This window comes from Hyla sarda, chromosome 9 (assembly GCF_029499605.1).
Source record: "Hyla sarda isolate aHylSar1 chromosome 9, aHylSar1.hap1, whole genome shotgun sequence".
Taxonomy (NCBI): domain Eukaryota; kingdom Metazoa; phylum Chordata; class Amphibia; order Anura; family Hylidae; genus Hyla; species Hyla sarda.
The window spans coordinates 35,444,917-35,467,209 of record NC_079197.1 but is presented as its reverse complement, the minus strand read 5'-3'; the positions used below and the strand labels follow the sequence as shown (position 1 = coordinate 35,467,209).

The following is a 22,293-nucleotide window of genomic DNA, read 5'->3' as shown; positions in this document are numbered from 1 at the left end:
CAAATGCAAAAAATAGTCTGAAATAGTATTTTAATGTCGTTCACAATATTCAAAATAAAGACAAAAGCTGCTATTGGTTTATTCATCAGGCAAAGCTAAATACAAGTTTCAGGCCAGTTTTTGTGTACGGAAATGACCACAAGACCAGCACTATATGGACCCCATGAGGCTTTATCACCTATAATTGAAATACGCTCTGACATACATACAACTGTCTAACCTTTAGGGTATGTTCACGTGCCGGAATATCCGTGCGGAATTCCACCTGAATATTCTGCACTGACATTCCGCTGCAGCAAAGTCCCATTGATTTCAATGCATTTCTGCTGCACACGGTGGAATTTTTGCAGCAGATTTTTCTGCCGCAGAAATCCCGGTTTCGGCTTCTACAAAAAGAATAGACTTGCCATATTATTCAAATGTGCGGAATTTCCTCCCGTGTTTTCCAGGCGGATATTCCACACATTTTCCTACCATGTGAACATACCCTTAAAGAGTACCTGTCATCAAACCATATTTTCTAAACTAACTCAGATTATATTCCCTAACTACTCCTGAGGTGTCCCGGTACAGGACCTGGTCCTGTCCCTTTGTCTAAAGTCCCATCAGACAGAGTCCCTCCATGTCAATAGGGCTCTCCTGTAGGGCTAACCCCTAGTCGTGGACCTTAGAGGTCACGTGCCTTTAATTAAATTGTTCTATGGTTTAAGAACCTTTGGGTAATGTGATACCCAGAGTTCACTGGGTCAGGACTAACAGGTTCTGCTGACCAATGAGCTTTGTCCCATCCCCTTAATATATAAGGCGCTGCAGCAACTAAATTCTCTCTGATGAGACCTGTAAATGAAAGCAAGCACATCTCATATCTTCAGCATCAATTCAAGCTAGGCCTGAAGCCTAATACCTAGCAGCCACAAAACCGTGAGTTATCCAAGCACAATCTACTGAATCCTGTGTGACTACTACAAATCCAATTCTTCTAAAAATAGTAGCACAGTGGCTAGCACCAAAGATCCCGGAGTCCCAGCAAACCTGTGACAAACCTGCACCACGGTTCTCTCTCTCGCAAAGACTGTTATGTTCCATGCCGGTGCATAAAATATGCAGTAAAGTTACTTCATAAAATCGGCTGTGGACATTGCGTTATTTTTCCCTGCCGTTTGTGGGACGGTTGACGGTTGGATTATTACATTGAGGAAACTTCACCCTGGCGTCACGACAATTAAGGGTTAACACCAATATACCCTACACTATCACCGCAACACCACAGACACCATTACCCTCCCGAATACCACACTCTTAACACCCTTCCTGCCATTAAAAAAAAATTCCAAGCTTTAAAAATCTCTGGATCATACCTTTCACCTTGCTCACATTGTGTGAGCTCACGGCAGGAGAAAGTGGGCGTTCCCCAGCAGGCGCGATGTCTGAAGCCTGCAAGAGCTGTACCTCCCCATGCCCCGAACACACTTCCTGAGTTTGGTCTCCTGCCAGGCTGGTAGGAGACAAAACTAATTGTTTAACTTGAACAGAACAGAGCCACCTAGTGGACGTTTTTTCAATCACATTAAAAACATATAAAGGTTGAGAATTTTAACAGCAAGTAAATAGCAAAGTGTCTTATAATAACATAAGGAAGAATATATTAAAAGTTTAAAGGGGTATTCCAGGCAAAACCTTTCTTTTTATATATCAACTGGCTCCAGAAAGTTAAACAGATTTGTAAATTACATCTATTAAAAAATCTTAATCCTTCCAATAGTTACTAGCTTCTGAAGTTTTCTGTCTAACTGCTCAATGATGATGTCACGTCCCGGGAGCTGTGCATGATGGGAGAATATCCCCATAGGAACTGCACAGCTCCCGGGACGTGAGTCATCAGAGAGCAGTTAGACAGAAAACAACAACTCAACTTCAGAAGCTAATAACTATTGGAAGGATTAAGATTTTTTAATAGAAGTAATTTACAAATCTGTTTAACTTTCTGGAGCCAGTTGATATATAAAAAAAAGTTTTTTCCTGGAATACCCCTTTAAGATCTAAACTTTTCATATAACTCATATCCTGCAGGTTCAATCATGTCACACTGCCCGTTCCATCCATGTCACCAATGACCACATGCTGGGACATTTATTAAAACACTCAATGGGCTCTCTATTTCCATAGTTACAAAATGAAAAAATACACAATTAATATTTATCCATAACACTCTAATCCCTGCTCATGGGGCTTGCATTAAGAAGTATGGGTGTTATTCTTGTTAGGGGCCCAAGCCAATGGGTTTAATAAAGGGGCTCATACTTGCTACCATAATAATTTAATATTGTTACGCCGAGCGCTCCGGGTCCCCGCTCCTCCCCGGAGCGCTCGCTTCTCTCTCGCTACCGCAGCGCTCCGGGCAGCTCCACTGACCCGGTGCGCTGCGATACCGTCTCCAGCCGGGATGCGATTCCCGATGCGGGTAGCGCCCGCTCGCGATGCGCATCCCGGCTCCCGTACCTGACTCGCTCTCCGTCTGTCCTGTCCCGGCGCGCGCGGCCCCGCTCCCTAGGGCGCGCGCGCGCCGGGTCTCTGCGATTTAAAGGGCCACTGCGCCGCTGATTGGCGCAGTGGTTCCAATTAGTGTGTTCACCTGTGCACTCCCTATTTATACCTCACTTCCCCTTCACTCCCTCGCCGGATCTTGTTGCCATTGTGCCAGTGAAAGCGTTTCCTTGTGTGTTCCTAGCCTGTGTTCCAGACCTCCTGCCGTTGCCCCCGACTACGATCCTTGCTGCCTGCCCCGACCTTCTGCTACGTCCGACCTTGCTTCTGTCTACTCCCTTGTACCGCGCCTATCTTTAGCAGTCAGAGAGGTTGAGCCGTTGCTAGTGGATACGACCTGGTCACTACCGCCGCAGCAAGACCATCCCGCTTTGCGGCGGGCTCTGGTGAAAACCAGTAGTGACTTAGAACCGATCCACTAGCACGGTCCACGCCAATCCCTCTCTGGCACAGAGGATCCACTACCTGCCAGCCGGCATCGTGACAGTAGATCCGGCCATGGATCCCGCTGAAGTTCCTCTGCCAGTTGTCGCCGACCTCACCACGGTGGTCGCCCAGCAGTCACAACAGATAGCGCAACAAGGCCAACAGCTGTCTCAACTGACCGTGATGCTACAGCAGCTACTACCACAGCTTCAGCAATCATCTCCTCCGCCAGCTCCTGCACCTCCTCCGCAGCGAGTGGCCGCTTCTGGTCTACGACTATCCTTGCCGGATAAATTTGATGGGGACTCTAAATTCTGCCGTGGCTTTCTTTCCCAATGTTCCCTGCACTTGGAGATGATGTCGGACCAGTTTCCTACTGAAAGGTCTAAGGTGGCTTTCGTAGTCAGCCTTTTGTCTGGAAAAGCTCTGTCATGGGCCACACCGCTCTGGGACCGCAATGACCCCGTCACTGCCTCTATACACTCCTTCTTCTCGGAAATTCGAAGTGTCTTTGAGGAACCTGCCCGAGCCTCTTCTGCTGAGACTGCCCTGTTGAACCTGGTCCAGGGTAATTCTTCCGTTGGCGAGTACGCCGTACAATTCCGTACTCTTGCTTCAGAATTATCCTGGAATAATGAGGCCCTCTGCGCGACCTTTAAAAAAGGCCTATCCAGCAACATTAAAGATGTTCTGGCCGCACGAGAAATCCCTGCTAACCTACATGAACTCATCCATCTTGCCACTCGCATTGACATGCGTTTTTCCGAAAGGCGTCAGGAGCTCCGCCAGGATATGGACTTTGTTCGCACAAGGCGTTTTTTCTCCCCAGCTCCTCTCTCCTCTGGTCCCCTGCAATCCGTTCCTGTGCCTCCCGCCGTGGAGGCTATGCAGGTCGACCGGTCTCGCCTGACACCTCAAGAGAGGACACGACGCCGCATGGAGAATCTCTGCCTGTACTGTGCCAGTACCGAACACTTCCTGAAGGATTGTCCTATCCGTCCTCCCCGCCTGGAAAGACGTACGCTGACTCCGCACAAAGGTGAGACAGTCCTTGATGTCTACTCTGCTTCTCCACGTCTTACTGTGCCTGTGCGGATATCTGCCTTCTCCTTCTCTACTATGGCCTTCTTGGATTCCGGATCTGCAGGAAATTTTATTTTGGCCTCTCTCGTCAACAGGTTCAACATCCCAGTGACCAGTCTCGCCAGACCCCTCTACATCAATTGTGTAAACAATGAAAGATTGGACTGTACCATACGTTTCCGCACGGAGCCCCTTCTAATGTGCATCGGACCTCATCACGAGAAGATTGAATTTTTGGTCCTCCCCAATTGCACTTCCGAAATCCTCCTTGGACTACCCTGGCTTCAACTCCATTCCCCAACCCTGGATTGGTCCACTGGGGAGATCAAGAGTTGGGGGCCCTCTTGTTTCAAGGACTGCCTAAAACCGGTTCCCAGTACCCCTTGCCGTGACTCTGTGGTTCCCCCTGTAACCGGTCTCCCTAAGGCCTATATGGACTTTGCGGATGTTTTTTGCAAAAAACAAGCTGAGACTCTACCTCCTCACAGGCCTTATGATTGTCCTATTGACCTCCTCCCGGGCACTACTCCACCCCGGGGCAGAATCTATCCGCCCCAGAGACTCTTGCTATGTCGGAGTACATCCAGGAAAATTTAAAAAAAGGCTTTATCCGTAAATCCTCCTCTCCTGCCGGAGCCGGATTTTTCTTTGTGTCCAAAAAAGATGGCTCTCTACGTCCTTGCATTGACTACCGCGGTCTTAATAAAATCACGGTAAAGAACCGCTACCCCCTACCCCTCATCTCTGAACTCTTTGATCGCCTCCAAGGTGCCCACATCTTTACCAAACTGGACTTAAGAGGTGCTTATAATCTCATCCGCATCAGAGAGGGGGATGAATGGAAAACGGCATTTAACACTAGAGATGGACACTTTGAGTATCTGGTCATGCCCTTTGGCCTGTGCAACGCCCCTGCCGTCTTCCAAGACTTTGTTAATGAAATTTTTCGTGATCTCTTATACTCCTGTGTTGTTGTATATCTGGACGATATCCTGATTTTTTCTGCCAATCTAGAAGAACACCGCCAGCATGTCCGTATGGTTCTTCAGAGACTTCGTGACAATCAACTTTATGCCAAGATAGAGAAATGTCTGTTTGAATGCCAATCTCTTCCTTTCCTAGGATACTTGGTCTCTGGCCAAGGACTACAAATGGATCCAGACAAACTCTCTGCCGTCTTAGATAGGCCACGCCCCTCCGGACTCCGTGCTATCCAACGTTTTTTGGGGTTGGCCAATTATTACAGGCAATTTATTCCACATTTTTCTACCGTTGTGGCCCCTATCGTGGCTTTAACCAAAAAAAATGCCAATCCCAAGTCTTGGCCTCCTCAAGCGGAAGACACCTTTAAACGGCTCAAGTCTGCCTTTTCTTCGGCTCCCGTGCTCTCCAGACCTGACCCATCTAAACCCTTCCTATTGGAGGTTGATGCCTCCTCTGTAGGAGCTGGAGCGGTCCTTCTACAAAAAAATTCTTCCGGGCATGCTGTTACTTGTGGTTTTTTTTCTAGGACCTTCTCTCCGGCGGAGAGGAACTACTCCATCGGGGATCGAGAGCTTCTAGCCATTAAATTAGCACTTGAGGAATGGAGGCATCTGCTGGAGGGATCAAGATTTCCAGTTATTATTTACACCGATCACAAGAACCTCTCCTATCTCCAGTCTGCCCAACGGCTGAATCCTCGCCAGGCCAGGTGGTCTCTGTTCTTTGCCCGATTTAATTTTGAAATTCACTTTCGGCCTGCCGATAAGAACATTAGGGCCGATGCTCTCTCTCGTTCCTCGGATGCCTCGGAAGTTGAACTCTCTCCGCAACACATCATTCCTCCTGACTGCCTGATTTCCACTTCTCCAGCCTCCATCAGGCAAACTCCTCCAGGGAAGACCTTCGTCACTCCACGCCAACGCCTCGGAATCCTCAAATGGGGTCACTCCTCCCATCTCGCAGGCCATGCGGGCATCAAGAAATCTGTGCAACTCATCTCTCGCTTCTATTGGTGGCCGACTCTGGAGACGGATGTCGTGGACTTTGTGCGAGCCTGCACTGTCTGTGCCCGGGATAAGACTCCTCGCCAGAAGCCCGCTGGTTTTCTTCATCCTCTGCCTGTCCCCGAACAGCCTTGGTCTCTGATTGGTATGGATTTTATTACAGACCTACCCCCATCCCGTGGCAACACTGTTGTTTGGGTGGTCGTTGATCGATTCTCCAAGATGGCACATTTCATCCCTCTTCCTGGTCTTCCTTCAGCGCCTCAGTTGGCTAAACAATTTTTTGTACACATTTTTCGTCTTCACGGGTTGCCCACACAGATAGTCTCGGATAGAGGCGTCCAATTCGTGTCAAAATTCTGGAGGGCTCTCTGTAAACAACTCAAGATTAAATTAAACTTTTCTTCTGCATATCATCCTCAATCCAATGGACAAGTAGAAAGAATTAACCAGGTCTTGGGTGATTATTTACGACATTTTGTTTCCTCCCGCCAGGATGATTGGGCAGATCTTCTACCATGGGCCGAATTCTCGTATAACTTTAGAGTCTCTGAATCTTCCTCCAAATCCCCATTTTTCGTGGTGTACGGCCGTCACCCTCTTCCCCCCCTCCCTACTCCCTTGCCCTCTGGTTTGCCCGCTGTAGATGAAGTGACTCGTGATCTTTCCACCATATGGAAAGAGACCCAAGATTCTCTTTTACAGGCTTCATCTCGCATGAAAAAGTTTGCCGATAAGAAAAGAAGAGCTCCCCCCATTTTTGCTCCCGGAGACAAGGTATGGCTCTCCGCTAAATATGTCCGCTTTCGTGTCCCCAGTTACAAACTGGGTCCACGCTATCTTGGTCCTTTCAAAGTCTTGTGCCAAATTAATCCTGTCTCTTACAAACTTCTTCTTCCTCCTTCTCTCCGTATTCCTAATGCCTTTCATGTCTCTCTTCTTAAACCACTCATCATCAACCGTTTCTCTCCCAAATTAGTTTCTCCCACTCCTGTCTCCGGTTCTTCTGACGTCTTCTCAGTGAAAGAGATACTGGCCTCCAAGACGGTCAGAGGAAAAAGGTTCTTTTTGGTGGATTGGGAGGGCTGTGGACCTGAAGAGAGATCCTGGGAACCTGAGGACAACATCCTAGACAAAAGTCTGCTCCTCAGGTTCTCAGGCTCTAAGAAGAGGGGGAAACCCAAGGGGGGGGGTACTGTTACGCCGAGCGCTCCGGGTCCCCGCTCCTCCCCGGAGCGCTCGCTTCTCTCTCGCTACCGCAGCGCTCCGGGCAGCTCCACTGACCCGGTGCGCTGCGATACCGTCTCCAGCCGGGATGCGATTCCCGATGCGGGTAGCGCCCGCTCGTGATGCGCATCCCGGCTCCCGTACCTGACTCGCTCTCCGTCTGTCCTGTCCCGGCGCGCGCGGCCCCGCTCCCTAGGGCGCGCGCGCGCCGGGTCTCTGCGATTTAAAGGGCCACTGCGCCGCTGATTGGCGCAGTGGTTCCAATTAGTGTGTTCACCTGTGCACTCCCTATTTATACCTCACTTCCCCTTCACTCCCTCGCCGGATCTTGTTGCCATTGTGCCAGTGAAAGCGTTTCCTTGTGTGTTCCTAGCCTGTGTTCCAGACCTCCTGCCGTTGCCCCCGACTACGATCCTTGCTGCCTGCCCCGACCTTCTGCTACGTCCGACCTTGCTTCTGTCTACTCCCTTGTACCGCGCCTATCTTCAGCAGTCAGAGAGGTTGAGCCGTTGCTAGTGGATACGACCTGGTCACTACCGCCGCAGCAAGACCATCCCGCTTTGCGGCGGGCTCTGGTGAAAACCAGTAGTGACTTAGAACCGATCCACTAGCACGGTCCACGCCAATCCCTCTCTGGCACAGAGGATCCACTACCTGCCAGCCGGCATCGTGACAAATATCCTTATCATTTCTTCTTATTATTTCTGCTTATGTAGCACCAACATATTCTGCAGCGCTGTACAGAGCTTGCCACAATTTTTCACGTCAGCTCCTTATGCCTTTTTCCGGTATCAAAAACTTATGTAAGTGTAGTAGAGGGCTCAAGTATCTCTTGGGCAGCCGTAGTATATATCAGCAAACTGATACAGCTATGAGTATGAGTCAATAAACGGCTTATAATCCACATACAGTGCTCCCTCAACATACGATGGTAATCCGTTCCAAACGGACCATCGTTTGTTGAAACCATCGTATGTTGAGGGGTCCGTGCAATGTAAAGTATAGGACAGTGGTCTACAACCTGCGGACCTCCAGATGTTGCAAAACTACAACACCCAGCATGCCCGGACAGCCAACGGCTGTCCGGGCATGCTGGGAGTTGTAGTTTTGCAACATCTGGAGGTCCGCAGGTTGAAGACCACTGGTACTGGAGGTTATACTCACGTGTCCCCACCGCTCCGGACCGTCACCGCTCGTCACCGCTGCCCCTGATGTCGCCTTCCATCGCTGTCGCCGCGTCCTTGGAGTGTCCCCGACACTCCGGCAAGGCCTCTGCTTCCCCGGCATCCTCGCTCTCCGTCGCCGCCATCACGTCGTTACGCACGCAACACCTATTGGATGACGGGACGGCGTGCGCAGTGACGTGATGACGACAATGGAGAGCGCCGACGATGCAGGGGATCCTGAAGAGGACGCGCCAGAGCCCCGAGGACAGGTAAGTGATCGTCAGCGGACCACACGGGGCACCGTAAACGGCTATCCGGTGGCAGCTGAAGCAGTCTGCGCTGCCGGATAGCTGTTTATGCGATGGCCCCGACATACAAAAGCATCGTATGTTGATGCTGCCTTCAACATGCGATGGCCTCTGAGGGGCCATCGCATGTTGAAATTATCGTATGTCGGGGCCATCGTAGGTCGGGGGGGGTCACTGTATTTAGTATTTAAAGGGTTGTTTGACTTAGGGGTTCTACCGTGGAAAACTTTTTTTTTTTAAATCAACTGGTGCCAGAAAGTTAAACAGATTTGTAAATCACTTCTATTAAAAAATCTTAATCCTTCCAGTACCCTTTAGGGGCTGTATACTAAAGAGAAATCCAAAAAAGAAATGCATTTCCTGTGATGTCCTGACCACAGTGCTCTCTGCTGACCTCTGCTGTCCCTTTTAGGAACTGGAGAAAATCCCCATAGCAAACATATGCTTCTCTGGACAGTTCCTAAAATGAACAGCAGAGGTCAGCACTGTGGTCAGGACATCACAGGAAATGCAATTCTTTTTGGATTTCTCTTTAGTATACAGCCCCTAAAAAGTACTGGAAGGATTAAGATTTTTTAATAGAAGCAATTTACAAATCTGTTTAACTTTCTGGCAGCAGTTGATTTAAAAAAAAAAAAGTTTTCTACGGGAGTACCCCTTTAAATATTCTATTATCGCAGCATACAGCACCACCGATCCATTTCTCCCCAGAGATGAAATGTTGGGGTTTTTCCATCAACGACACGTATCTTCTATCCATAGAACATGCCATATTGTTTCTTTTCTCCGAGAGAATTATCCCTTTTAGTGACCATACAGCCCAGCAGTTTTGGACAGAAGAGTTTTCACTATAGATAGAATTAATAAATTTTTGCCATCAGATGATTCTTCCTGATTTGTCTATTGTGTTGAGCCCAGTGTTGGAATACACGTGTAACAATATAGCATGGGAAATATACAGTACACGTTATTACAGTCGGAATATTCTGTTACGGTTGATGCTATTAACAGGTGGTTGCCCTTGGGGAAGAAGCAGATTACTGTGAAAATATGCAGACTGAATGTTGTAGGATTTTACAATGGCCATTGTGTGCAACCCAAGCGTAAGCCAAGCCATGCATGGGAAACCTCATACCTGTACTTTACCAGTGAGTGTTTCATGTTTCTTGTAGGTTTCTGTGCCCATTGTATACCATGAGATAAAGCTGAGGTATAAGGTCAATGGACATCTATAATATATATATATATATATATATATATATATATATATATATATATATATGGTCTTTTGCATTGTCAGTATACAAAGAAAAGGTTGCAGCAGCAGTAGTCAAAAAATGGAGGCTCTTAGTGCACCTTTTGATCAAAACATCACTTCGGATGGGACCCTAAGGGTCTATTCACATGGCAAAACTTCTGCTTACGGAATTCCTCCCCAAATTAAAGCCCATAGACTTCTATGGGATTCCGCACTCCCATTCACACTTCTGAAATTCCGCTTGCGGAATTTCAGAAGTGTGAATGGGAGTGCGGAATCCCATAGAAGTCTATGAGCTTTAAAGGGGTTATCCAGGAAAACGACTTTTTTTTTATATATCAGCTGGCTCCAGAAAGTTAAACAGATTTGTAAATGACTTCTATTAAAAAAATCTTAATCCTTTCAGTACTTATGAGCTGCTGAAGTTGAGTTGTTCTTTTCTGTCTAAGTGCTCTCTGATGACACGTGTCTCGGGAACCGCCCAGTTTAGAAGCAAATCCCCGTAGCAAACCTCTTCTAAACTGGGCAGTTCCTGTGTCATCAGAGAGCACTTAGACAGAAAAGAACAACCTTAAAGGGGTAGTCCAGTGGTGAAAAACGTATCCCCTATCCTAAGGATAGGGGATAAGTTTGAGATCGCGGGGGGTCCGACCGCTGGGGCCCGCTGCGATCTCTCTGTACGGGGCCCCGGCTCTCCGCCGAGATAGCGGGTGTCGACCCCCACACGAGGCGGCGGCCGACACGCCCCCTCAATACATCTCAATGGCAGAGCCGGAGATTGCCGAAGGCAGCGCTTCGGCTCTGCCATAGAGTTGTATTGAGGGGGCGTGTCGGCCGCCGCCTCGTGCGGAGGTCGACACGCCCCCTTCCCGCGGGCTGTCGGGGCTCCGTACAGGAGATCGCAGGGGGACCCAGCGGTCGGACCCCCCGCGATCTGCAACTTATCCCCTATCCTTAGGATAGGGGATAAGTTGCTCACCACTGAGTCACCACTGGACTACTTACTTTCTGGAGCCAGTTGATATATAAAAAAAAGTTTTTTCCTGGATAACCCCTTTAATTTGAGGCGGAATTCCGCAAGCGGTAATTCTGCCGTGTGAATAAACTCTAGCACGGTCATTCCACTTGCCTCTGCTGGGCATATAGCCTCTGACTGGGTGACGTGCAGGATCAATTTGAAAACCTCCTTTGTATTTGCCACAGCAGCGTGCATGTGTTTACTATTTTTCTGTATTTTTTTGCAATGCAAGTTAGGGGGAGAGGCATCCTCTTTAGCCATGATGTATATAGCTATTGGGGAGTATAGAGATTTTAGATTGCGACTCGCGTGGCTACACTTGGGTTACACTTACTCTTACACTCTTTACAGGAAACGGTTCTAGAAGTACCTCCCTACTGCCAGGCTATCATGATGATACTGTAGCATTATCACCTTACCGAGGTGCAGTGGTGGTCCCAGCCTCCTCTTCTGTGTAGTACTGACGGTGGGGCTGGTTAACCTACCAGGAAGTAGGGATGCCAAGACAATCAGGCTCGTGACATATTCGGGATATTCATAAAAATTGGAGTAGGTGAACGTCTTTTTACTCCATTAAAGGGGTACTCTGGCGCTTAGACATCTTATCCCCTATCCAAAGAATAGGGGATAAGATGCCTGATCGTGGGGTTCCCACCGCTGGGGACCCCCGTGATCTTGCACGCCGCACCCTGTTTAAAATCAGTCCCCGGAGCGTGTTCGCTCCCGGTCTGATTACTGTCGATCACGGGGCCGGAGTATTGTGACGTCACGCTCCGCCCCCCCTCAATGCAAGCCTATGGGAGGGAGAGTTGTGACGTCAAGGCTCCGCCCCGTGTGACATCACGCTCCACCCCCTCAATGCAAGTCTATGGGAGGGGGCGTGACATAGGCTTGCATTGAGGGGGCGGAGCGTGACATCACACGGGGCGGAGCCTTGATGTCACAACTCTCTCTCCCATAGGCTTGCATTAAGGGGGCGGAGCATGACGTCACACGGGGTGGAGCCTTGACGTCACAACGCTCTGGCCCCGTGATCGACAGTGATCAAACCCGGAGCGAACACGCTCCAGGGACTGATTTCAAACAGGGTGCGGCGTGCAAGATCACAGGGGTCCCCAGCGGCGGGACCCCCGCGATCAGGCATCTTATCCCCTATCCTTTGGATAGGGGATAAGATGTTTAAGCGCCAGAGTACCCCTTTAATTCATGTGGTGGAAATGTATTATATGGTGCAGGGCTTGTGATAAATCTGGTGCTGATCACATTTCTTCCATCAGTACTCCACTTTGTATGGTGTTTTTCTGCAACTTTTTGTGCAACTTTTTAATCCGTGTGACAATGTGACTTTTTAATAAAGCTGTCCACAGTTAGTTTGTAACTTTTTTTATTTGGTGGTGATTAGTAGTGTTGAGCGGCATAGGCCATATTCGAATTCGCGAATATTCGCGAATATATGGACGAATAGTCATATTCGCGAATATTCGCATAGGCGTAATATTCTCGTTTTATTTTTCGCATATGCAAATATTCGCATGTGCGAAAATTAACATATGCGAAAATTTGCATATGAATAAATGTGCATAAACTAAAATTCGCATATGCGAAAATTACAGTCTCACACAGTAGTATTAGAGCCTTCTTTACACCACATAAGCTGGAAGCAGAGAGGGATGATCACTGTGATGTGTACTGTGAAAAAAAAAAAAAACGAATATTCGTAATTACGAATATATAGCGCTATATTCGCGAATATTCGCGAATTCGCGAATAAAATTCGAATTGCGAATATTCGCGAGCAACACTAGTGATTAGCGCCCTTTTTGGTGGGTTGTGCTAAAGTATGCTAATTTTTTTTTAAAGTCACATGTTCATAAATCTCTGACCACTGCAAAAAAAATCAACCAAAAACGCGTCTACCAATGCAACTATCCAAAAACACAGGTAAATGAAATGTCGCAAAAAACACATTGCGCCAAAATAGTGCAACAAGTTTACCCAAGAAAACCAGGGTAAAATGCTTCATAAATACCCCCCACCGTGTTCTGACTTGTGGCTAGTTTTCTAGTTAACTCCATCTGGTTCGGATGTTTCCTCTTGCTTCTGACACGTTATAATTTTTAACTTTGTCTGACCTTGCCTTGGGCTATGTCTTGGCTCTTATTCTGTTACTTATGCACCTATTTGGTTCTGGCCCAGCTCGGTGACTATCCTTCCCTGTGCACTTTAGTTATGAAAGTATCATCGCCCACTTATGGAGCCATCGCCCAGAGCAGATTCTTCAAGTAGATTGGGGCAGAGGTGCTCGTGGACATTAAAGGGTTTCTCCGCTCCCCAGCGTCCGGAACATTGAGTTCCGAAAGCTGTGTGCGGGCTTCCGTGTTCATGCCCGCCCCCTCGTGACACCTGCCCGCTTAATGCAAGTCTATGGGAAGGGGGGTGTGACGGCCGTCACGCCCCCTCCCATAGACTTGCATTGAGGGGGTGGGACGTGATGTCACATGATGGGGCGTGATGTCATGAGGGGGCGGCAAGAACACGGAAGCCCACACACAGTGTTCGGAACTCAATGTTCCGGACGCTGGGTAGTGGAGTAACCCTTTAAGTCTGCACATAACTATCCGGGAATTCACACATATAGTTGAACACCATCAATATTCATTGGCCTGTGCATTGGGATTTAGGCCTCACAAGGTTGTAGGTTGTTTGGAATCGTAATATATCTGCATACATGAGGCCGTACTGACTGTATATGTGCTTGATGAAACTGTTACCCTATGGAAAAGTAGGTTCCTTATGATGCTTTAGCCGGTGCCTCCATCAGACTCACAATCAGAGTACTAAGATACTACGATGCTTATAGACATTGGTTCTGTGCCCATTCCAAAGGTTTTAAAAATTCTTCTCTACCACAAAGCATGTCAGCTGTCTAGCTGCAAAATGATTAATTTCAAGCTTTTGTCTTTATTAACAAAAGCTAGAGCTTTATTACAGGAAGAAGGATCATAAATGCCTATGGGATTCCTTCCTGGTAAAACAAGTAACCTAAGTAACATGCGACACCGTACCTAAGACCAAAATGTTATATAAACTTACTACGAGAAGGAGGAACAATAGGTAATATGGCTACAGAGTTTAAGTGATAATCGACCTGGTAGTTAAAGGGGTACTCCCATGGAAAACTTTTATTTTTTATTTTTTTTAAATCAACTGGTGCCAGAAAGTTAAAAAGATTTGTAAATTACTTCTATTAAATCTTAATCCTTCCAGTACATAATTTTAGGGGCTGTATACTACAGAGGAAATGCTTATCTTTTTAGATTTCTGTGATGTCATGACCACAGTGCTCTCTGCTGACCTCTGCTGTCCATTTGAGGAACTGTCCAGAGCAGAATATGTTGGCTATGAGGATTTTCTCCTGTTCTGGACAGTTCCTAAAATGGACAGCAGAGGTCAGCAGAGAGCACTGTGGTCATGACATCAGAGAAATCTAAAAAAGATAAGCATTTCCTCTGTAGTATACAGCCCCTAAAAAGTACTGGAAGGATTAAGATTTTTTAATAGAAGTGATTTACAAATCTGTTTCGCAGATCTGGACTGTCTGTAGAATTGTATGTTGAGTCTGGTTTCAACTTACAATGGTCCAGAAAAGACCATTATATGTTGAAACTAATGTATGTTGAGACCATTGCAAGTTGAGGGATCACTGTATATGGGTAGATCAGGAAATATAGCAGTAGGCCAAACAAACATTCCGCCAATAAACTTACTGCATGTGTATGGTTACCTTAAAGGGGTATTCCGGGGTTAACTAACGTTGAACTATCCTGCCCATTATGAATAATTATGCTAGTTTTACATTTACTTGCTATACCGCTCCGCCATAAATCGTCTTCTTTTTCTTCATTATATGGTCCCCCCAGGTCTAGCACTTCCTTTCTGGTCCTGATGACGCTCGTCTCACAATCCTTTGCGACTCGAGGAGACAGCTGGTATACGGGGGCTTGGCTATTTCTTGTATTTCCTCACAAGCCAGTCCCTTGATGACGTTTGCGATCCATCTGTACGTCCTGACGTGCCGGCGTCCCGTGATCTTGGCAATTTGCGCAGGGAACGCAGTCACATCAGGACGTACAGATGGATCGCAAATGTCATCAAGGGACTGGCTTGTGAGGAAATACAAGAAATAGCCAAGCCCCCGTATACCAGCTGTCTCCTCGAGTCGCAAAGGATTTTGAGACGAGCGTCATCAGGACCTGAAAGGAAGCGCTAGACCTGGGGGGACCATATAATGAAGATAAAGAAGACGATCCACGGCAGAGCGGTATAGCAAGAAAATGTAAAACTAGCATAATTATTCATAATGGGCAGGAGATAGTTAAAAGTTAGTTAACCCTGGAATACCCCTTTAAGGACTGATTCAATGCCAGGGGTACTCCGGTGGGAAAACTTTTTTTATTTTTTAAATCAACTGGTGCCAGAATGTTAAACAGATTTGTAAATTACTTCTAGTAAAAAATCTTAATCCTTCCAGCGGCGGGACTCCCGCCATCAGGCATCTTATCCCCTATCCTTTGGATAGGGGATAAGATGTCTAAGCACCGGAGAACCCCTTTAATCTAAAATTTTTATCTTGACATAAACTATGACTAATGAGGTTTTACAAAATATCTCAGAGACTGGTTACAACACAGGGAAACGTAGTAGAGGGTAAAGGTCCTACGTTAGACCACGCTAAGCTCATATATTTCTCCCATCGTAAATAACTAATAAATAAATCAAGTCCACCAAAAGGTGCTGGTGGAGTGCCTAAAACATATACCTGAGTAGGTGCCTAAGTATCTCCAACACCATGAAAAATTTGGTCAAAATATTCTAGTGGACTTGATTTATTTATTAAACTGGTAACAACAATAACCTTTAAGGCAGGAGGATAAGATGTCTGATTGCGGGGGGGGGGGGGGGGGGGGGGGGGCTGCTGCTGAGACCCCCGCCATCTCCCTGCAGCACCTGCATTATATGCGTGTGCTGAATCTCCAGTTTCAGAAACCTCCGTGTTTCTGGGACTGGATGTGACACCACGCCCCCTCCATTCATGTCTATGTCTAGACATGAATGGAGGGGTGTGGGCTGACGTCACGTCCCCAGTCCCGGAAACCTGGAGGTTTCCTAAACTGGAGACTCTCAGCAGCAGCCAGCCCCCCCCCCCCCCCCCCCCCCCCCCCCCATGCGATCAGACATCTTATCCCCTATCCTTTGGATAGGGGATAAAAAATTTTTGCCCCGAATACCCCTTTAAGCCTAGTTTTAACATGAGTTTTTAGAAGTAGATGTGTAACTGAATACCTTAAAGGAGTAGTCCAGTGGTGAACCCAGTGGTGAACAACTTATCCCCTATCCTAAGGATAGGGGATAAGTTTGAGATCGCGGGGGTCCGACCGCTAGGGCCCCCTGCGATCTCCTGTACGGAGCCCCGACAGCCCGCGGGAAGGGGGCGTGTCGACCTCCGCACGAAGCGGCGGCCGACACGCCCCCTCAATACAACTCTATGGCAGAGCCCCAGCGGTCGGACCCCCCGCGATCTCAAACGTATCCCCTATCCTTAGGATAAGGGATACGTTTTTCACCACTGGACTACCCCTTTAAAATCAGACACAACACTAGGTTGAAATGGCTATTGATTTTTTCGTGATAAGGTATAATTTGTGATAATGTACTTAGATTAATAGAACATCTAACAAAGTCCTTTGTCTTAGATTCTCAACTGGAAAACCTGTACCTGGCGTGTAAGGTGGTTGGATGCTTTATTATAATCTGTGCCCTCTTTGTTCTGAGAATCTGTGGCTGGGAGCACAGGTTTTGGCATGTCAGACAATAAAAGAGGAATTTGCCACCATAAAACCTTAATATAAACACTGTCTAATAATCTCAATTAGTAATCTCAATGTCCTTTGTTTTCTATTAATTCCTTTGTCCTTTCTGTTCTGTTAGTACATTTCCCTTTCAGCTTTCATTCTTTTTTATTATTCAGAGTCCATACAAGCTCTGATGGCTACCCTGTGCTCCCTCCGAGGAAGTCCCGCTAAGCTTAGGACCTCCTCAGCCAGTGTCTCTTATGATGGAAGACCATGGACTGTCTCTGCGTCTACTGTGCTCTCTTCTTCCCTGGACCATGGATCAAATGAGAAAGAGGTGATGCAGAATCTGAACAGTCGTCTCGCCAGTTACTTGGAGAAGGTTTGTGCCCTGGAAAAATCGAATCAACAACTAGAAATCCAAATTCGGGAAAAGTTATCGGAGAAAGCCATTGTGAAGAAAGACTACAGCGATTACTTTACTCTGATTAATACCCTCAGGAAGCAGGTGAGACATAAAGACTCTCTATGATGTACAGTGTTATGGCTCAGTACAGGGTGGTTCTAATACATTGCTGGGCCCAGTGCAAATACTTTTCTCCTGAAAGGGGTTTTCAAATATATTTAAAAGCTTTTTAAAGAACCTAATTGATGTCCTCAACAGGCTCCTATAGAAGCCTTTTTTAAAGGGGTACTCCGGTGAAAACCTTTTTTCTTTTAAATCAACTGGCTCCGGAAAGTTAAACAGATTTGTAAATTACTTGTATTAAAAAAATCTTAATCCTTTCTGTACTTATTAGCTGCTGAATACTACAGAGGAAATTCTTTTCTTTTTGGAATGCTCTCTGATGACATCACGAGCACAGTTCTCTCTGCTGACATCATTATAATAATAATAACTCTTTATTTATTGTTGTCCTTAGTGGGATTTGAACCCAAGGCCCCAGCACTGCAAGGCAGCAGCGCTAACAACGGAGCCACCATGCTGCCCTCAGCATACATCTGCTATGGATGGTTGCTAAAATGGACAGATATGTCAGCAGACAGCACTGTGCTCGTGATGTCATCCGTGTTCCAAAAAGAAAGGAATTTCCTCTGTAGCATTCAGCAGCTAATAAGTACTGGAAGGATTACGATTTTTAAATAGAAGTAATTTACAAATATGTTTAACTTTCTGGCACCAGTTGATTTAAAAGAAAAAAGGTTTTCACCGGAGTCCCCCTTTAACCTTCTTTTTTCTCTTTGTCCCTTTCTATTTGGTGCCCTTGTATACAATCCTTTAGGGCTGGCCATGAGCAGGATCACCTTAGCCATGCCAAGCTGAAAAACTTTAAATCCCATGATTCCATTTCCACTCTCAGACTCTTTACACTAAAGAAAAGGGTATCTAGAAGCTCAAAAATACAAATGCAGATTAATGCAAAAATCCTTATTAGAAAAAGAAATCAATAAAACATACATAAAATGAAGCTGGCACAGTAAGATAACAACATGGATGACGTGACAGGGGTAAGGTGGTCACATACTTAATAAATATACGCATAGTAAAGAACGCCCTATCATATACTATAAGATAAAGTACAAGTGTAAGAATAATCAGACAGGGAACAACATTAGTGAACCAGTACTAGAGGATATAGAAACCTTACTCAGGTCAATGCCAAACCCCTACATATGTTTCGCTCCGTTGATCTTCCTCAGGGGGCTTCCTCAGACGATATAGAAACCTTACCCAGGTCAATGCCAGACCCCTACATATGTTTCGCTCCGTCGAGCTTCCTCAGGGGGCTTCCTCAGAGGATACAGAAACCGTACCCAGGTCAATGCCAGACCCCTACATACATACATTTCGCTCTGTCGAACATATGTAGGGGTCTGGCATTGACCTGGGTAAGGTTTCTGTATCCTCTGAGGAAGCCCCCTGAGGAAGCTCGATGGAGCGAAACATATGTAGGGGTCTGGTATTGACCTGAGTAAGGTTTCTATATCCTCTAGTACTGGTTCACTAATGTTGTTCCCTGTCTGATTATTCTTACACTTGTACTTTATCTTATAGTATATGATAGGGCGATCTTTACTATCCGTATATTTATTAAGTATGTGACCACCTTACCCCTGTCATGTCATCCATGTTGTTATCTTACTCTGCCAGCTTCATTATATGTACGGTGTGTTTTATTGATTTATTTTTCTAATAAATCAATATATTTTTTTATGTATGTTTTATTGATGTATTTTTCTAATAAAGCCAACGGCTGTCCGGGCATGCTGGGTGTTGTAGTTTTGCAACATCTGGAGGTCCGCAGGTTGTAGACCACTGTTAGAGGAAGTTGTACTCACCTGTCCCCGCCGCTACGGACCGTCCATCGCTGTCGCCGCTTCCCCGAGGTGTCCCCGACACTCCGGCAAGGCCTCTGCTTCCCCGGCATCCTCGCTCTCCATTGCCGCCATCACGTCGCTACGCACACCGCTCCTATCCTACGTCGATGGAGAGCGCCGACGATGCAGGCAATCCTGAAGAGGACGCGCCGGAGCCCCGAGGACAGGTAAGAGACATCACCGGAGCTCACGGGGCACCGTAAACGGCTATCCGGCAGCAGCTGAAGCAGTATGCGCTCCCGGATAGCCATTTATGCGATGGCCTGACATAAAAAGCATCGTATGTTGATGTTGCCTTCAACATGCGATGGCCTCTGAGAGGCCATCGCACGTTGAAATTATCGTACGTCAGGGCCATCGTAGGTCGAGGGGTCACTGTAATATAAATATTTGTCTATGCAGGGGATTTGAAATCAGGACCCTCAATCATCAGGTTACAGTTGTGTCCTGCATACGGTAGCGGTGCCTATAGGCTCCTTCTGAGACTATGTGTGTCTACAACCACTGTAGCCTCCATAACTCCTCTACTACATTCTATACATACAGAATATCTCCCCTAAAGCTAACATTGCCACAGGACAATGATCAAGGGTCTGGAAGCAAATATTTGACAGAAACGTTTTTCTCTACAACGAAAATAGTTCTACACCCCTAAGTTACCTAGGTAGGAAAACAAACAGAAACTACCTGCCCTTGAAGACAATTTCTGTCTCTATTTACTTATGTGTACTATTAGATTCAGATGACTGAACGTTTTACCGTGTTATTCATTAAGCCTCATCTCTCTATTCTAGTGTTTATTTTCTGCACATAATACAATGATGTCTGACTTCTGTCCGTGACTCTTTATGCTATAGTAGTCACCGCTTACAACTACTGGGGCATGACAAAATGTATTAAGTCGGTCTCACATAAGTCCTTTCGGTCCATCAATTTGCTGTAATCTGTTGTTTTATGGTATGTTTGCATTAGGCGTGTTCCTATATTATTATGTGACCATACTATAGCTAAAGTATACGCTAAACATCTGGCTTTGCGAACATTCGAGAAGATGCAAAAGAAAAATCTTCCGTCTCGAAAACTTGGTACTGAGGACTATCTTTGCCAGCAAAGGCTGAGCCATCTGGTGCAACGCCACAAACCAAGAGATGCTGTAGCTTGAAATGTTGACAGGACTAAGGGGTAGGACCCAGCGTATATCACAGTGGGAGATGGTGGCCAGGTCTGGTGGCTCACACTTCCTATTATATTTTGGGTCTTCTCTATCATGTTATCTATGGGGTAACAGGAAAAGTTGCTGAGTTGCCCATAGCAACCAATCAGATCGCTTCTTTCATTTCTGAAAAGACCTCTGAGAAATGAAAGAAGCGATCTGATTGGTTTCTATGGGCAACTCAGCAACTTTTCCTCTGGACAGGTTTTGATAAATCTCCCCCTATCTGTCCTGTGACTATGGGAGTGAGACGATGCCGTAGACTTCAATTATGTCACCTCTCAGTCACATGACACATAAATCAGGATAAAACACGCTAACGTACTAATAATCAATCCAATCAAAACTTTAGATATGTTTCTATGACATATCAAAAGTTTTTTTTAAATGACAATGCCCATTTAAAGGGGTACTCCACCCCTAGACATCTTATCCCCTATCCCAAGGATAAGGTATAAGATATCTGATCTTGGGGGTCTGCTGCTGCGGCACCGAAATCATCCGGTCCAACTTCCCTCCGTGCCTGATGACTAGCGATGCGGCGCTGATGTCACGGCAACGCCCCTCTCGTGACATCACTCGCTTCTCCTCAATGCAAGTCAATGGGAGGGGGCGAGACGGCTGCCAAGCCCCCTCCTGTAAACTTGCATAAAGGGGGTGTGGCCATGATGTCACACGCCTCTGATGCCGCAACAGGCATTATAAGTGTATGCTGGGGGCTGCATGGAGATCATGGGGGTCCCAGCGGCAGGACCCTCGCAATCAGACATCTTATCCCCTATCCTTTAGATAGGGGATAAGATGTCTAGGGTCGGAGTACCCCTTTAAGGAACATGACAAAGAGATCAAGGTATGATTTGCCTTGCAAATTCTCCAGAACCCAGAGCTTGTGGAATCCATTCTTCAACGAGTCAGAGCTGTTGTGACCCGCACAAAGGGGCTACACATTATAAGACAAATCTGTGCTATTATATAAGACATTTACAATTTACTTGAGCGTTATGTTCAGTTACTGCAGTCAAAACAGTGTGAGATCTAATTTCATCAGAAGGTATATAAGAAAGTGGCTTTTTACTGGTGTTTAAAGCCATTATACCTTCGTATTAATGAGATTCCCACCAGCGTTTATAGGGTTCGGGAGAAGAAAACCTTTCAAGAGATCGGGGGGAGGGGGTTTGTAGCGATGTCAAAAAATGCGTCTGACAACCCCCGTCTGCCCTGTACTGCCCATCGGTGACTGTTACTTTATGAAATCCAGAATCTTTTATGCAAAAATGAATATGAATAGAATCTTCTTCTTAAAGGTGCTTTCTTATTCTTTCAGATTACAGATACAGTGTCTGAGAATACAAAGCTCCTATTGGCTATTGACAACAGCAAACTGGCTGCAGATGACTTTAAGGAGAAGTAAGTATAAGAAATATACAGCCTGTCTGAAGGCTAGTGCTGGTTCTATAGAAATTAGGCCCTGAGTAACAAGTAGCCCCTTTTGCCATCCTTAGACAGTATTTCACATGATTTCAATCCTCAAAATACTGCCATATAATACCAAGACAATACTGCCATATACAGTCCACATAACAACACCCTATCATTATATGCATCTTACAAATAATGCTTGAGAAATACTACTAAAATACAGCTAAGAGTGGGTTCACACCACGTTTTTGCAATACAGTTTTTTTTCAGGTTTTTGATTTAAAAAAAACGGATTCCTCAAAACCTGACTAAACTGTATCAAAACGTGTGTACAAAGTTTTATCTGTATATGGTTGAAAACCGTATACGGTTTGAAAAATGATGTCCGGTTGCATCCGTTTTTTAAGAAAAA

The 22,293-nt window shown here is 46.2% G+C and overlaps 1 protein-coding gene across 2 annotated transcripts in view; it reads left to right on the top strand.

The window, feature by feature from the left end:
• The window catches only part of LOC130290786 (keratin, type I cytoskeletal 18-like), a 125,813-nt gene that overhangs the window by 88,466 nt on the left and 15,054 nt on the right, over positions 1–22,293 (top strand). For both annotated transcript variants that reach the window (XM_056538856.1, XM_056538855.1), the window contains exons 2-3: positions 17,047–17,378; positions 21,787–21,869. In XM_056538856.1, coding sequence (XP_056394831.1) covers positions 17,064–17,378; positions 21,787–21,869 — 398 coding nt within the window. In that variant the 5' untranslated portion in view covers positions 17,047–17,063. The remainder of the gene's footprint in view (positions 1–17,046; positions 17,379–21,786; positions 21,870–22,293) is intronic.